Source organism: Lytechinus pictus, chromosome 5 (assembly GCF_037042905.1).
Source record: "Lytechinus pictus isolate F3 Inbred chromosome 5, Lp3.0, whole genome shotgun sequence".
Taxonomy (NCBI): Eukaryota; Metazoa; Echinodermata; class Echinoidea; order Temnopleuroida; family Toxopneustidae; genus Lytechinus; species Lytechinus pictus.
In genome coordinates, this window is record NC_087249.1 from 192,337 (window position 1) to 211,034 (window position 18,698).

The 18,698-nt window shown below is 37.6% G+C and overlaps 1 protein-coding gene across 5 annotated transcripts in view; it reads left to right on the forward strand.

The window, feature by feature from the left end:
- The window catches only part of LOC129261976 (peptidyl-glycine alpha-amidating monooxygenase B-like), a 63,685-nt gene that overhangs the window by 6,744 nt on the left and 38,243 nt on the right, over positions 1-18,698 (forward strand). For all 5 annotated transcript variants that reach the window (XR_010293576.1, XM_064099566.1, XM_064099565.1 and 2 more), the window contains exons 3-5: positions 9,690-9,744; positions 10,415-10,505; positions 15,734-15,819. Coding sequence is in view for 4 of the 5 variants with exons in the window: in XM_064099566.1 (XP_063955636.1) it covers positions 9,690-9,744; positions 10,415-10,505; positions 15,734-15,819 (232 nt within the window). In the remaining variant the exon portion in view is untranslated. The remainder of the gene's footprint in view (positions 1-9,689; positions 9,745-10,414; positions 10,506-15,733; positions 15,820-18,698) is intronic.

Consider the following 18,698-nt stretch of genomic DNA (forward strand, 5'->3'; position numbering starts at 1 on the left):
AAAATACTGCGCTCTGATTGGTCATAGAGACCACACACCCACGCAAATTCCAATGTTCCCCACACTGGGCCTCTGCAAGGTCACACTCACCATGTGGTAATCTCTTCAAATTACCCGCGCCTGTTTGTTTTGAAAACAGTATTCAGCCAATCAGAACTCCGGATTTTATGTTACTCAGAAATTTCAGAAATCTCGTCTTGCATCTTGATGGAAAAAGCTTGCTGCTGACCCATCTAAAAGATGCCACATATATCAAGAGTGACATTGTAGAAAGTATAGAGTTTGAGCTTTCTGATGATATAAATAATGTTGGTGCCTAAAACACAAAATGTTGCACAATTTGCAAGTGAAAACAGAGGAAGAAAATTATGTTTGATGCATCTTTTCAGGTAAAAAATTCACTTATTTATCAGAATATTTCATTCAAAAGAAATGACCAATATAAAAGAGTAACATTTACTCTTGCCCATGGTACAAAAATAATCTCGATATTACTCAAGGAGAAAGTGGTTAAATTCTTTGAGAAAGAAAGTCTCACAATTCACGAGATTTTGCAGGGACATGAATTCAGCCACGAGAGGACTTGGATAAATCTTGCTCATTTGCTCATTAACACAGGGGCTTGCGGACTGACTGTAATACCCTTTTTACACATGCTAAAATTTTCTTAACCCTTAACACTTTCTTTTCACACAGCATTTTTGCAAAGTGGGCTAACCCCACCTTTAGTACGGGATTATTTGGCCCTGCAAAAAAGCAGGGTTATCCCAGCAATTGCGGTGCTAAGAGCGATAGTACGGGGTTAAGATCGCTAGTGTAAAACGAAAGTGGGCTAAGCTTTACCCCGTACTATAGGTGGGGCTAAATTGCAATTTGGCCCCACCTATAGTACGGGGTTAAGGAAATTGTAGCGTGTGTAAAAAGGTACGAGTGAATTACTTGTACTACGAATGATCGACAAAAACCACTAGTCCGGGGTTAGCGAGTTTTGTGTGTGAAAAGCAAGCATTCCTTATCCGGGGTTAGCAATAACAATTTGGCATGTGTGAAAAGGGAAAAAAAATAGTACGGGGTTAAGGATAGCACGGGGTTAGCGATAGTCCGGGGCTAAGAAAATCCTGTGTAAAAAGGGTATAAGAGTAATCAAGTATCACTGAACATTCTGTGCGAGTTTCAGGTCACATGATCAAGGTTAAAGGTCATGTAAGGTCAATGAACTTTGGCCTTGTTTGGGGTATTTGTTGAATTACAATGTACCATCATATCTCTGTAAGTGTATTGGTCTAGTTCATAAAACGTGGACATAAGAGTCATCAAGTATCACTGAACATCTCATGCGAGTTTCAGGTCACATGACCAAAGTCAAAGGTCATTTCAGGTAATGTTGTAAATCGGATCAAAAATCAGATCGAAAATCGGATCGGCAGTTAAGCTTCTAAAATCGAAATCGAATCGAAAATCGAATCGGCGATGTTTAAAAACAAAGGAATACATCAAAATGTTGTTCGCGTTCGCGCGCATCTTCCTGACAAAGTCACAAAGACGAATGCATTGGAATGGAAGTCGCCAACATGCGCGATCGTTTGGAACATGTTTTAAAGCCAGGGGTTTTGAGGTGTTATTGCTTTAAAATAAACCGAGTGATTTTTATTAGAAAGATAAACGAAAGACGCATCTTCCGAGCAAAGGCGCAAAGGAAAATAAAATGAAAATATTTCTCATAGATCACAGGTTAATGAACGATCGGCGGGACAACTTTTAGAAGTATTTTTAGGTGCTAGCGATTTAGAATTATTGGAATGATCTCTTACGACGCATCATCTTAAAGTCGCAAGTGCAATTAAAATGAAGTAGACGACGCAAGCACGCACGATGATTTGAAATATGTTATTAAAATGTTTTGGGTAGCTAGCGTTTTCAAATCAATTTGAAGTTCACGGCGGGGTCCGCTATCACCACGAGGTTGAAGAGAAGATGTCTATCATCATAAAGGAGGTAAGAGAGTAGCGCAGTGAGCTCCGTCGGTAATACGACCTTTCAAAGTTCACGGCGGCATCCGCTATCACCACGAGGTTGAAAATAAAATGTATATCATCATAAACGATGTAAGAGAGTAACGCAGTGAGCTCCGTCGGTAATACGACCTTTCAAAGTTCACGGCGGCATCCGCTATCACCACGAGATTGAAAATAAAATGTATATCATCATAAACGATGTAAGAGAGTAACGCAATAAGCTCCGTCAGTAGCACGATCTTTAAAAGTTCACGGCGTGGTCCGCTATCACCACGAGGTTGAAAATAAAATGTAAATCATCATAAACGATGTAAGAGAGTAACGCAATGAGCTCCGTCAATAGTACGACTTTTCGAAGTTCACGGCGGCATCCGCTATCACCACGAGGTTGAAAATAAAATGTATATCATCATAAACGATGTAAGAGAGTAACGCAGTGAGCTCCGTCGGTAATACGACCTTTCAAAGTTCACGGCGGCATCCGCTATCACCACGAGATTGAAAATAAAATGTATATCATCATAAACGATGTAAGAGAGTAACGCAATAAGCTCCGTCAGTAGCACGATCTTTAAAAGTTCACGGCGGGGTCCGCTATCACTACGAGGTTGAAAATAAAATGTAAATCATCATAAACGATGTAAGAGAGTAACGCAATAAGCTCCGTCAATAGTACAGTCTTTAAAAGTTTCTGGCGGGGTCCGCTATCACCACGAGGTTGAAGAGAAGATTTATATCATTATAAACGATGTAAGAGAGTAGCGCAGTGAGCTCCGTCGGTAATACGACCTTTCAAAGTTCACGGCGGCTTCCGCTATCACCACGAGGTTGAAAATAAAATGAATATCATCATAAACGATGTAAGAGAGTAACGCAATAAGCTCCGTCAGTAGCACGATCTTTAAAAGTTCACGGCGGGGTCCGCTATCACCACGAGGTTGAAAATAAAATGTAAATCATCATAAACGATGTAAGAGAGTAACGCAATGAGCTCCGTCAATAGTACGACCTTTCAAAGTTCACGGCGGCATCCGCTATCACCACGAGGTTGAAAATAAAATGTATATCATCATAAACGATGTAAGAGAGTAACGCAATAAGCTCCGTCAATAGTACAGTCTTTAAAAGTTTCTGGCAGGGTCCGCTATCACCACGAGGTTGAAGAGAAGATATATATCATTATAAACGATGTAAGAGAGTAGCGCAGTGAGCTCCGTCGGTAATACGACCTTTCAAAGTTCACGGCGGCTCCGCTATCACCACGAGGTTGAAAATAAAATGAATATCATCATAAACGATGTAAGAGAGCAACGCAATAAGCTCCGTCAATAGTACAGTCTTTAAAAGTTTCTGGCGGGGTCCGCTATCACCACGAGGTTGAAAATAAAATGTATATCATCATAAACGATGTAAGAGAGTAACGCAGTGAGCTCCGTCGGTAATACGACCTTTCAAAGTTCACGGCGGCATCCGCTATCACCACGAGGTTGAAAATAAAATGAATATCATCATAAACGATGTAAGAGAGTAACGCAATAAGCTCCGTCAGTAGCACGATCTTTAAAAGTTCACGGCGGGGTCCGCTATCACCACGAGGTTGAAAATAAAATGAATATCATCATAAACGATGTAAGAGAGCAACGCAATAAGCTCCGTCAATAGTACAGTCTTTAAAAGTTTCTGGCGGGGTCCGCTATCACCACGAGGTTGAAGAGAAGATTTATATAATTATAAACGATGTAAGAGAGTAGCACAGTGAGCTCCGTCGGTAATACGACCTTTCAAAGTTCACGGCGGCTTCCGCTATCACCACGAGGTTGAAAATAAAATGAATATCATCATAAACGATGTAAGAGAGCAACGCAATAAGCTCCGTCAATAGTACAGTCTTTAAAAGTTAATGGCGGGGTCCGCTATCACCACGAGGTTGAAGAGAAGATATATATCATTATAAACGATGTAAGAGAGTAGCGCAGTGAGCTCCGTCGGTAATACGACCTTTCAAAGTTCACGGCGGCTTCCGCTATCACCACGAGGTTGAAAATAAAATGAATATCATCATAAACGATGTAAGAGAGCAACGCAATAAGCTCCGTCAATAGTACAGTCTTTAAAAGTTTCTGGCGGGGTCCGCTATCACCACGAGGTTGAAAATAAAATGTATATTATCATAAACGATGTAAGAGAGTAACGCAGTGAGCTCCGTCGGTAATACGACCTTTCAAAGTTCACGGCGGCATCCGCTATCACCACGAGGTTGAAAATAAAATGAATATCATCATAAACGATGTAAGAGAGTAACGCAATAAGCTCCGTCAGTAGCACGATCTTTAAAAGTTCACGGCGGGGTCCGCTATCACCACGAGGTTGAAAATAAAATGAATATCATCATAAACGATGTAAGAGAGCAACGCAATAAGCTCCGTCAATAGTACAGTCTTTAAAAGTTTCTGGCGGGGTCCGCTATCACCACGAGGTTGAAGAGAAGATTTATATAATTATAAACGATGTAAGAGAGTAGCGCAGTGAGCTCCGTCGGTAATACGACCTTTCAAAGTTCACGGCGGCTTCCGCTATCACCACGAGGTTGAAAATAAAATGAATATCATCATAAATGATGTAAGAGAGCAACGCAATAAGCTCCGTCAATAGTACAGTCTTTAAAAGTTAATGGCGGGGTCCGCTATCACCACGAGGTTGAAGAGAAGATTTATATCATTATAAAGGGGGTAAGAGAGTAGCGCAGTGAGCTCCGTCGGTAATACGACCTTTCAAAGTTCACGGCGGCATCCGCTATCACCACGAGGTTGAAAATAAAATGTATATAATCATAAACGATGTAAGAGAGTAACGCAGTGAGCTCCGTCGGTAATACGACCTTTCAAAGTTCACGGCGGCATCCGCTATCACCATGAGTTGGAAGAGAAGATATCTATCCCCTTAAACATTGCCATAGATAATACCGCGACTTTCTCCCTGAATAATGCGACCTCTAAATAGCTAGCACCTCAAAAACAATCTTGAAATATGTTCTGAGCGATCACGCACTGTAACCAGATCTACGCCGATTTTTTTTTTTCGATTTTTTCCTTCAAGGGGCATGATCGAAGATCGGCAAGTGATTGCCGATTGTGGTGAAATCGAATGGAATCGGTTGCCGATTGCAAAATCGGTTACAAGCTTAATTTCAGGTCATTGAACTTTGGCCATTTTAGAGGTAATTATTAGATTGCTGTCATACTGTAACTTTCAAAGTTTATACAATTCTATATAGTGTATAAAATGTGGATACAGGGGTAATCAAGTATCACTGACAAGTTTTAGGTCACATGATCAAGGTCAAATGTCAATGAACGTAGTATTATACATATCATTATATGAATGGTGTTTTATGTAATAATTATTTTATACTAGTAGTTTTCAAAGTCAGCACTGCTGCTATGAATCGCGTGATGCAGGTGAGACCGTCAGAGGCATTCCACTTGTTTTAATTAGAGTCTGTAATATAGAGAGTTTTGGCAATATGACATGAAACTTGCCTGTACAGAGTGTTGTGACTTCTATCACACTAAGTTACAAGTTGTCAAATGAAATACTTTTAGAGTATTCTCAACTTGAAAAAAAATGTTCTAAAAATTGTCTTTTTTCTGCGTCCCATACGTAACAGCACATCTCTTTCTCTAAAAGGTCAAGGTCATATGTCACCATTTTTTGCATGATTATTCTTCTCCTAGATGTCTACCATCATGAGGGCATTCAATCTAGAATCAAAGTCATTTAACACTATTTTTCAGGTCATTAAAAAACCCTCTGAAATGTCCCATACGTAACGCGCGCGAATTCTTGGACTTGCCCAGTTATCTTTGGTGGGATATGAAAGCCCCAAATAAATGTTGAATTGTTAAATTTCATTTATAAAAAATTGATATGCAAATTTATGCTAATTTGGGGCGTGCACCTATTTTAACAGTTTGTTACACTATATTTTGATGTTTGGGATAAAAATGCATAATTATCATTTCACCAAAAAAACTATTATGGTTTACTTCTGTAAACTATTAAAATTTGATATCCCGAGGGTACCCATCTCAACGTCCACATGTGATTTTTTATTCATGAAATTAATTATTCATAATTTCAGTTTCCCAACAATTGAATGCTCCAGTCTTCATGGTTTATTAAAAGGAGAATGAAACCCTTGAAACCAGCTGAATCCATATCAAAGAGAAAAATCAAAGAAACATATTGTTGAAAGTTTGAGGAAGATTGAATGAATAATAAGAAAGTTATGAGCATTTGAATATTGAGATCACTAATGCCATGTAGATCCTCCCATTGACAATGCGACCAAGATCTGTGATGTCACACACGTACAACTCCCTCATTACTTTAGTACTTATTTCACTTATACCCCTTTCATATTGCGCCTTTCACCGGCGAACTTCACCGGCGAAGTTCGCCAGCGAAGGGGAAAGTGTCCAGTATGAAAGGTACACAGGAGAACTTCACCGGTGAAGTTCGCCGGTGAAAAGGCCAGTATGAAAGCAAACCGGAGAACTTCTCCTCTTTAATGACGTCAGAGGTCAATTTTTTTCTCTCCCAAAGTCCCCTGCACCGAGATTCCGCGCGCGATAGTTGCAAGCTCAGCTGAATGCTATGGCCAAGTAGATACCCTCGAACATTTTTTTTTTTTTACTAACAATATTTATTAAAAAGCACTTTTAACATGTATAAAATGCGCTAAGATATAAAAACAAGGTGATATTGTTTGTTTTTATCGTAATACTTCCAAAATATGTTGTAATTAATTTTTTTGATACCTTTTTGTAATAGGTAAGAAGTAATGTTTACAATTTTCTTTCGTTTGTTCTGCAATCGCCCGTTGACTTTCGCCGGGGAAGAAATGTCAGTGCGAAAGGGTACATTTTTTTCTTCGCCGGGGAAGTGAGGAATGCGAGGCGGAGAAGTTCGCCGGCGAAGTTCGCCGGTGAAAAATGAAGAGGGCACTATGAAAGGGGTATTATATTCTCACTTTTATAGAGTCTATCACAAGGTGAGGTGTTCTCTTTATGAGAGGACAAGTACAGAGGTTTCACAACATTATATCATTGATGAATCCTTTGTCATATGATTAGAATGAGCAAAAGGAGATGTTTTGGCTTTTGGGGTATATTTTCAGTGTCCAAAAGGGGAGAGTTGTTCATCTGTGACATCATAGGTCTTGGTCGCATTGCCAATGGGAGGATCTCCATAGCAATAGTGATCTCGACATTCAAAAACTCATAACTCTTCTATTGCTAGTCCTATTTTACTCAAACTTTTGTTGATCTTATTCTTTGATTTTTCTGCTTTCACAAAAGCTAATTTGCTCCAAGAGTTTCATTCTCCTTTATTAAAGTATGCATGGTTTTACCTCTGCTAAATTATTTTGATTATTTGAATCATGCTTTTATGTGACTAAGGCTGCGTCTATGCGACCTCAAGCCAGAATCATGATTTGAATCATGATTTGAATCATGATTTGAATCATGATTCAAAACACAAACATGAATCACAATATAACAGAATCAGCGTTTAGACGACCTTCATTCCAATGCTGTTTCTCCTCAGATTCAGGCCAATCCAGTGCGCATCACTAGTGCGCAGTTTGACAGAGGAAGTTTTTCGCACTTGTTTCGGCTCTCAAAAAATCTTTTGCTTCCAGAATTCAGTCTATACATCATTTTGTTTACTTCTATCATATAGGGTCCATATGCTTCTATTCATCTTGTTAGTTTATCCAAAATGGTGTTCGGAAGTGAATTTCAACGCAGATCCAATTTAACATTGATACTGTATACTCAACAACAACTGGGATCATTGTCTGTCCAGTTAATTCATTTACTGGAACTTGAAGTTGAAGACATGACCAAAAAATGAAAAGTAGTGGACGATGCGATGACCAACACAGAACTTGAACATGACAAGAAATGCATGCGTAGTACATAATCATGTACATACAAATTGTATGATACAATGAGCATATAGAGCGCCTTGAGCTTGGCAAGAGCCAAACCGAAAGTAGCCCGACACAACAGTGAGGTCATAGAATCATGATTGTAATCACGATTCACGATATCGTTTATTCGAACATTTTCGTACGTGATTTTGCAGAAACGTCTTTCCAAACGCCCCTTTTTTCGTGTTTCATGTTTGTGATTCTAATCATGATTATATTCAATTTCGACTAAACGCAATCGTGATTCTGCAGAATCATGATTTGAATCATGATTCAGATCATGATTCTAGGGTAAAAAAGTGGCGGATAAACGCACCCTAAGGCTACATGTACGTCTCGTCTGCTCTTTCTACCGATAGTATTGATATGAAGGGATTCTACATACATGTACTTAGGAAGCCTTTTGTGAAATGGGTTTAGTGTTAAAGATCTAATTTAATAGTGGTTGGTGGATAAAGTTATGACAAACCTGTCCAGGTCCACTAGAGAAATGGGCCCCCAGGAGAATTAGGGATAAGCTGGCATACATGTACATATATATTGCACATGGACATTCCATAATTATAAACTTAAATTAATACGTGAATACCAAATTAATTCAGTCCTGTGGTCAATTTATTTTGGGCTTTCATGTATTTGATTGCTTTCATCATGGCCTAGGCTACATGTACATGTACATGACATGTCCTTTTGATGTGTTGGCCTTTACTGTACATTAGGCCTATATTGTACAGCATCATGATTGACCATGCATCAAAATTGATTTTTTTTTTTGGTTAATGCCACACACATTCTCATCTCTCAGGGAATCAGTACTCAATCACAAAGTGTAAATGTAAACAGCATGCACTGGAGGACCAATGATGTCATATTGATATCACCATGGAAACTGTTCTACGTGATGGTCAGCCTCACTGAGTAGATGGGTGTATTATAAATACAGCAATAATGTTCTTGTAAATTTTGCTAAATATTGTTTTATCATGACAAGCATGTGTGAATTTCATCATGCATACCAAAGTTTCACACATTATGTATGCAGATGTACAAAGATACTGATAATAAAAAGAAAGATTCCCTTGGTATTAAAACAGACCTGGGGGTGTTTAAAAAGATTTAAGTATGACTTAGAGTCGCACTTAAATGCCGAGTTGCGTACTGAATGAAAGGCTTGACTGCATTGGTCAGATCGTGTCATGAGGACGCGCACTACTGCGTATCTATCAACAATATCGCGCGTTGCATACCATGTACGTGTCGGCATTTAAGTGCGACTTAAGTCATACTTAAATCTTTGTGAAACACCCTCCAAGTCATTTTTAAAGGTCTCTGTTGTTTAGTATTTGTTATATGGTACTTCCTCAAGGCCAGTGGCATATACATTGTACTTTATGCAGTTCATATTTTCATTGCAATATCTTGAATGGTATAAGATCCTATGTTGCTGTAAAATTGTGTTTTGCTATTATAAGTCAATAAAAGAAACATGAAACAAATGGAGTAGAGTACAAACCCAAACACTGTTCAAATATTGTGAGGTACTGAGGTACATGTAGGCCTACATGTACAATGTTCATGCATGATAAAACCCTAGATTAATTTGATCTTGGGCAACTTTTTTTTTTTTGCAGGTTATGTGTATGACATAATAATTTACTTTCACATTCCTCTTTCAGCCTGAAGAGTATCTCTGCTATGCTTTAGCTGCTCCGCCACGAGATTCTTATATTGGTAAGTCCTACAATGTACCAACAATTGTCAGCTCATATTACTTATGCTAGTTTGACAAGTTACAATTGATGCTCCAATTAACATTCCATTCTTCAGTACAAAGTTGCAATCTATAACCTAACTGGAATTACTTTTTCTCTGTAATTTTTTAAGTTGCAAAGAGGATCAACACTTCATTTTGTCTGTGGAAAAAAAGGTATAGAAGTATAGAACTACATGTATGTTGATGAGAAGTATAATGTACATGGTACTCATCACTTGTCAGTTGAGTTTTAAGGGTTTTTAAAATATTTTATTAGTCATTTAATCATTTCCATTTGAGCTGGCAAAACCATAAGGCGCGAATGCTCCCAAACCTCTGAACAATATTCCATTTTATAGAACTACAAAGCAGAGTAGTCTAATAAACCTGTTATCAGCCGAGGCACTACATGTATAAATCATTTCCCTTCAATATCAAGAATTAGGCCTTCTAAAAATCCACCCAATTCAAAAATTTACAGCCAATGTTTGGGTCACTCAAAACCTTTATTTCGTTATGGCCATCAAATTTATTAGTAAGTGATACACGCGTAGAAGCACGTGTCTTTTGAAATGTAAAAAAAAATAGACATTTGTACTACATATTCAGATCTAGCATGATTGATTTTATTTTTGTTGAAATTTACAGTAAGTTTTGAGCCGAGAGCATCGATGAAAACCATACATCACATGCTTGTATATGGATGTACAAATATACCTAACAATGAAGGGGTAGTTGAGTAAGTATCAACCTTTATCCTATTGTTTCTAAAATGCTCTATATGATGGCAAGAAATAACAAAAATTAACCCTTTGGGTGCGACGGGCTTCCACAGAAGCCCAGCGAGTCGTTCACTTAGCTACGACGGGCTTCTACAGAAGCCGAGATTTGTTTGGTTTAATTCGATGAAGTTTTTCAGCTTTTTCGTAATTGTTATGTACTAAAACCTCTGCAACTATTTCCTTTATAAACCTATTTCGATAACAGAATAAAAAAAATGTACAGCTACATGGGAAAAATAGGATATCATTTCAACTTTACCCGATTTTTTCGTTGGAGTCAGACGAGGAGGATAAATTCTGTGACGAGCATGTAAGCGCGCGCACAAGGCCTGATCACGTGATTTGTTATTCGGATTCATACCGTTCTGATAGATACGCTAAAATATGATATCTCCTTGGTTTCATCGATTGTATTTTCAGAAAAACAACAAGCTTGTACAAGAGTAATGTCTTGGTACTTTGAGCTGATCTCGGTGCACTTTTAACTTTTTCCCTCCCCATCATCCCTCTTCTTCTCATATTGTTATTATTATTATAAGAAAAGAAAGCAGTTTAGCACACCATTCATCTTATGCTCTTTTCAAAAGGGAAATGTCCATGTAGTTCTTGATATCGGCACTTGTGACTTACTACCCGAACAAAATATTGTCGGGGCGGCCACTCAAACAAATTCCTTCTGAAAAGAGCAGCATACAGATGGTCAATGCCCCGAACAAAAGGAAGATTAGTGTTTATCGGCAGGATGACCTATTGAATGCTTTTTGTACTTAGCAATACAAAAAGCTTTTATGAATATTTTTTTTTCTTTTTATTTTGTCCAACATACCGTATCTAAAAAAAAATATTTTAACTTTGTCTCATTTACCGACAACACAGGTGCTTATGACATCATATGAATTTTTACCGTCAATGATTTATATATTGCATAAAAGCGCTTTCCCTGGGTGATGATGCATATAGAGTTGAAAGAAGAATCATTCGGGGAAATTATAGAAAAAAAATGTTCAGATGTCACGGAGAACGTAAGGCAGAGAGAATGAGAGAGACAGGGATGAAAGGGGAATAGACAAGTGCGCTTTTGCAAAAATTCCATGAATATCTACTTAAAAGAATAACATGACTTTATTTTTTGGTAAGATTACTTTTAAAAAAATCCCACAACGTTTTTTTGTCGCAACTCTGTCCTCAGAGTCGGACAGACCCTTGTCAAACTGATGACTTTTTATTATTCTTGTTTGACCTAGCCCCCCCCCTGATGGAAATGTTCTGACCTACTCTAATATTGCTTGTTTGTTACTCTTTCTCCGAGTATCTTTTTTTAATTGCGAATAACGCGATAGAAAAGATAAGAATAAAGACCGACTTGGCCATTTTTTTCCCCCGTTACGACAAAAAAATAAAAATAAAAACGAATCTGGGGCACATACCATGGTTAGCATCTAAACCAAAATATTTGAAAAAAGATTTATATTATCAGGGACATCAGGGAAGCTCTTCATCTCATTCTCATTTTCTCTGCCAGATGATAACTTTTGCATTGAAAAGTTGACGGAAACATAATCACTTCAAATGATAAAACCAATAATGAAAGTTCTATTAAAGTTTCCTCGCCAGAATTGGAGGAAATAGAATGATATAGGATGAGAAATTACTTTAAGGCACCCCCTAAAAAACATGTTTATTTGGCGTGTCCCGACAGAACCCTCTCAATCCTACAAACTTTTATTCACATCTGACCTACTCCCCCCCCCAAAAAAAAAATGTTGATACCGAAAAGATAGAGATAAAAAGATACAAATCTTTCATGATTTCTTTATTACTTTTGTTTTCGGTTGTGAAAAAAAAAAGAACGGTTAAAAAATTAATAAAATGAAAGAATAATATAAAACACTTATGATTGCGGATGCTACAATTTCATTAGATAAAAATAATTTACTTTCATTGTGACGAATAGTAATTGGTAGCATGGTTATTTTGGAGGGAAAAGGGAGATAGAAAAATGAAACGTAGAATGAGACGAGGAGAGCATTGGGAGCTTTGATTTCAGATCCACTATTCGAGTCATGATTTTACCTGCTTCACTCTTTGAAATTGCAACAGGAAAACAAATCTAATACTGGTATACAATCTTCAGGAATAAAATTATTTTCTTATTACAACAGCGCTGCGTGGAAAAATAGACTCTAAATAAAACTATAATTCATGAAAAGAAGATACGAAAGGCAATTTTTAGTGAAACATTGAGGCCACCGTCTTGAAGCCGAGAAGCCAAATATCACAAAATAGTTTCGCACTTTCGTTGCGCAGTGTTAAATCATCATCGTACTGAATATTCACCCTTTTTTATTCATCCTGGAAAATAAAAGTATTTGGTATGCTGTGATTTCACCCAAAACGGATAATCGTCGTAATTATACATTTTGCAAATGATCTCTATACAAGAAGGAAAAGAGACCATTCATGAGTAGCGTTATAATAGGCAATGATAAAAGCACTAGAGCAGACAACAAAGCGGTATCTATTGAACCCGACCTGTCCGCGCGTGCTGATTGCCCTTACGCATTTTTGTACACAGTGCCTATTGACTTGGGGGAAAGTGAAGATTTGACAAAATAACACGACTTTTTCCTTGTAAATTTCTTAAAGGACAAGTCCACCCCAACAAAAAGTTGATTTGAATAAAAAGAGAAAAATCTAACAAGCATAACACTAAAATCTCATCAAAATCGGATGTAAAATAAGAAAGTTATGACATTTTAAAGTTTCGCTTAATTTCACAAAACAGTTATATGCACATCCTGGCTGGTATGCAAATGAGGAGTCTATGATGTCATCCACTCACTATTTCTTTTGTATTTTATTATATGAAATATGAAATATTCAAATTTTCTCCTCATTGTCAAGTGATACAACGATTAATTCCTCCCTGAACATGTGGAATTAACATTGTTTAATATATAAAATACTATATGTTTCAGTCAAGTTGGCCCTTATTGTCAAATCTAAAAAAAAATGAAATATTGTATAATTCAAACAATAATAAACAAAATAAATAGTGAGTGATGGACATCATCGACTGACTCACCTAGTTGTGCATATCATTGTTTTGTGAAAAGTAGGAACTTTAAAATGTCATAACTTTTTTATTTCACATCCGATTTTGATGAAATTTTCAGCACTATGCTAGTTTGATTTTTCTCTATTTATTCAAGTCAGCATTTTCCTGGGGTGGACTTGACCTTTAACTATTATTTCTAGAAAGAAAATGTCTGATCTTTCATCTTTACATTTACTAAAAATCCTGAAAACACATCAGTTCGGCGAAATTAGCAATTGATTGGAAAACACCGCCACAGATCCAAATACAAGCAATGTACCAAAAACGGCTCCGCCGCAGGGAGAACTATCCGGATTCGCGGGCCCGCACCCAAAGACTTAAAGAGTAGACCGATTTACAACGTGCACTTGTATTTTAATTGAATGATACATTTCTTTTGTCAAATATTAACTTTACCAGAATAAAACATACCAAATCATTTCACAGTACTTTATACTAGGTTTGCTTTTTTTTTTTTTTTTTGCTTTTAAATAATATGTTTTGTTTTGTGTATTGGTATATGGGAGCTACATGTACATGTAGGAGTTGCATAATTTAAATTGTACTCGGTTTTAGTCAGTTTTACATACATGTACATATCTCCACTCTTAAAACCTGAGTGTACATGTCACCGTACACTTTTGCAATCTAGGATCCATATTGTACATTGCAGCAATATATTTGGTTGCAATCACACTTTGCCTTTGAGCTCAATCGGAACTCATACAAAGTTGCACGCAGGAAAGCAAGGTGTTGCAAGCTGAAACAAGGTAATTCAAGATTAATGGAGCACCAACACTGTGTTAATATCTGCCTTAATAGTCGCCCGCTGTTGATCGTGCTTGCTTGTTTCCACTTGTATTGGTTGTATAAATTTTTGTTGTGTCTGGTTGCGTTCAGTTGGGAATGTTTCTAAAACTTGCAAACTACTGAGCGGCGCTTGTTTGCAGATTTACCTCTTATTGACTCGTTAAATACTGCATTGTGTTGCATTGACCGTGTTAGTCTGCATTCAGGCAAGCCGCAGCTTGAACGCAAGCCCAAAACGCAAAGGGGTGAGCCAGGCTTTGTAAGGGCCAGCAAACTTATTATCGGTTGCGGGACGCCACGCCCAGGACGAAGTCCTGCCGTCCGGGACGATGTGGCAATTCAGTGAGCCCCTTTTTCTCCTAGCGCGCCCCAGGCGCGGCGCGCTGCGATTCATCCCGCCGCGCCAGGGACGACAGATCCAAGAGCTCTGCAATATCAGCCCTAGCCTTATACGAGATTCGTCCCGCCACGGGTGGGACGAAATTACGTCAGAGCCAGCCCTGGCCATTCGTCCGACCCGCGGTTGGGACGAAATTACGTCAGAGCAACGCAAAATATCAGTTGCGCCCGGCCCGTAATTCTTATAGGTCAAGTCCAACCCAGGAAAATGCTGACTTGAATAAATAGAGAAAAATCAAACTAGCATAGTGCTGACAATTTCATCAAAATCGGATGTTAAATAAGAAAGTTATGACATTTTAAAGTTTCGCTTATTTTTCACAAAACAGTGATATGCACAACTAGGTGAGTCAGTTGATGATGTCCATCACTCACTATTTCTTTTGTTTTTTATTGTTTGAATTATACAATATTTCATTTTTTTATAGATTTGACAATAAGGACCAACTTGACTGAACCATATAGTATCAAACAATGCTAATTCCACATCTTCAGGGAGGAATCAATCGTTGTATCACTTGAAAATGAGGAGAAAAGTAGAATATTTCACATTTCATATAATAAAATACAAAAGAAATAGTGAGTGGATGACGTCATAGTCTCCTCATTTGCATACCAGCCAGGATGTGCATATAACTGTTTTGTGAAATTAAGCGAAACTTTAAAATGTCATAACTTTCTTATTTTACATCCGATTTTGATGAAGTTTTCAGTGTTATGCTTGTTGGATTTTTCTCTTTTTATTCAAATCAACTTTTTGGTGGGGTGGACTTGTCCTTTAATTTCATATTGTTGGGAGACTGTATCTACCATGTTTAATACTGTACATCTATGCGCTATAAAATGAAGTCACTTTATTATTTACCTTTATTTTTTCAGTAAATGTCAGGGGAGTCCTTGTTTAGGAAAGAGTAACATCATGTTTGGATGGGCTAGAGATGCTGCATCTCCCAATATACCTCAAGGTGAGAGAAATGGTATTATTGATCACACATTTCTGATGATACTACATGTAGGTCATGTAATTTTGTAGTATTATTTGGTTTTAAGTTTATATGGTTTTGCTTCTTTATTAGTGTAGGTTATGAATGATTCTGACAATGCTCTTGAATGAATGCCATTGTACAGTACCTTACCAATAATATAAAATTATTAACAAAATTATAGCTTTTTTATGGTATCAGGACAACTACCCCCGGACAATTACCCCCTAGACAAGGGGAGTGCACAGAGTCATACGTCGGCCGTACGTTTGACGTAAGAAGTACTCAAGGCATTCTCGATTACTTGAAATCAAACGTACGCCGTAAGAAAGCTGTAAAATTGAGCTCCATCCATAGGCGGATCCAGGGGGGGCCGAGGGGCCCGGCCCCCCCCCCCTATCGGCAGAGCAAAAAAATGAAAAAAAAGGGGGAAAGAAAGAAAAAAAGAAAAAGAAGGGGGAAAGAAAGGAGGAAAAATTAAAGAGGTAAAATAAGAGGAGGGAGCCAAGTGAAAAAAAAAGGTCAGGGGATGACTTGGAAAATAATAAAAAAATATATTTCATGTCACTATATTAATTTTTTCGCTCGCACTTCGCGCTCGCATAGCCTGTTCGATGAGATACACATCTTGCTAAATAGGCTGATATGTAGCTTAAAATATTAAGTTTTGAAGTTGATATTACAAAGTATATTTCAGCTCGGACATTATTCATTATTTTGTTTGATTTACAAACTGATTTTTAAGTGCTCTGTTTAATGTCCGTTTTATGGTGTGAATATAACTTGCAGCTTGCGCTATGCGCTCGCATTATTTGATTTGCCAAATTATATAACAAACTACTTAAAACCCCCCTTTTATGACAGGTTACCAAAAATTTCGTCCAACGATTTGCGCTCGCATTTTTGTTAAAAATATATTAACTCACAAATCCTATTCATGATTACAAAAGTGCTTAAAATATCAAGTTTTCAGGCCTCAGTGTCAACACATTTTACTCACTCATTTAGGCTTATTACATTAATAAATATGATAATAAAATTTTCATGAATTCTTAATGACTAAATTGTCCCTTTTCAGAAAAGAATATCGACAATATCACAGTTTCATATGTTTCATATCGCGCTCAGGAAGAGGAATAAGAAAGTTGTCATCATTTTCATATGATGACAAAATGTCCTTAGACCTAGAATGTCCAGGTCCTAGGTCAAAATAATAATGAAGATATCAGCTCGCGCTTCACACTTGCATCATTTATTAAGTGCTTTCCACATCCACTTCACAATTTTCCTACACAATGCTTTAGATAGTGCTAAAATTCACCATTTTCATACCGGAATATCAAGTATTTTCCGCTCGCGCTTCGCGCTCGCATTGCTTTTTCGATGAGATTAATATCTTGCTCAATATAGGCTGATATGGAGCTTAAAATATCAAGTTTCGAAGTCAATATACAAAACATACAGTGTATTTCATCTCGGATATCGAGCTTTTATTATTTTTAAATTTACAAATTGATTTTTCAAGTGCTCTGTAAAATGTCCGTTTTATGGTCTAAATATTAATATTTTTAGCTCACACTGCTCGGTAGCATTATTTGATTTGCATAGGCCTACTTCTTTATAAATTCTTACAAACCGTCCTTAAAATGCACCTTAAACGAATTGTATACTATTATGATTGCCAATTTGTATAGAAAAAACACTATTTGATTATGTCATATTGTTTACAATTTAGTAAATTTGGTACTTAATTTCCTTCTTTAATGTTTAATTGCTTTCACCCAAGAATAATACACACAAAAACACCTTGTAAGTAACAAGGTGTTCTTGTGTGTATTATCTTTGCATAAAGTTTTTTAGCTTACTGTATTAAGTTATAAAGCCACATCTTAATCTGGAATGTGCACCAATTGTTTCATAATTCTTAGCTTCTTGTTAGTTGAACTGTTTTAAAATAACAGATTTATAGGTCTACTTGACAGTGTTAGTGTTGATAGTTGCGTTATTGACTTTCAATATTTTTACCTATGAAGGTGTCTTTTTTACGTTTTATCTATTTGCTTGATTTCATTCCTGAAATTAAACCCAAAATAAATATTTAAAAAAATTAGATCAGTTTGAATCAGAGATATTCAGCATTTGTGATTATTATGACTAATCGTGTTCAATTGTTCTATGAAAACTTAGAATGAGGGCCAGTTTACAAATTTTCTGATGTATATATGCATAGCCAAACGGGAGGTTTCGGGTGCAAGCCCCCCCTCCCCTATTTTTCATGATGCAGAAGGCACCGCTAAACAAAAACAAAAAAGGAAAAAAGAAGAAAGTGAGAGAACAGGAGAAAGAGCAATATAAAAGAGAAAGAAAAAGTTATTAACGTAAGATAAAGTAGAAAATATTTCGGAAACCTGTGCCACCGACCCAAACTTACAATGGGTCCCGCTTAATTCTAACATTGATGCTGGAGAGAAAGGGGGATTTTCTGAAGGTAATTATCCGGGGGGTAGTTGTCCGGGGGGGGGGGGGGTAGTTGTCCGGGGGGTAATTGTCCGGGGGGTAATTGTCCGGGGGAAGTTGTCCGGGGGTAGTTGTCCGGGGGTAGTTGTCCGGGGGTAGTTGTCCGGGGGGTAATTGTCGGGGGGTAATTGTCCGGGGGGTAGTTGTCCGGGGGGTAGTTGTCCGGGGGGTAATTGTCCGGGGGGTAATTGTCCGGGGGGTAATTGTCCGGGGGGTAATTGTCCTCGGGGGGTAATTGTCCGGGGGGTAGTTGTCCGGGGGGTGATTGTCCAGAGGTAGTTGTCCTAGAACCCTTTTTTATAGTTTGATTTTTTATAGGGTGAAAAATGTGATAACGATACTCT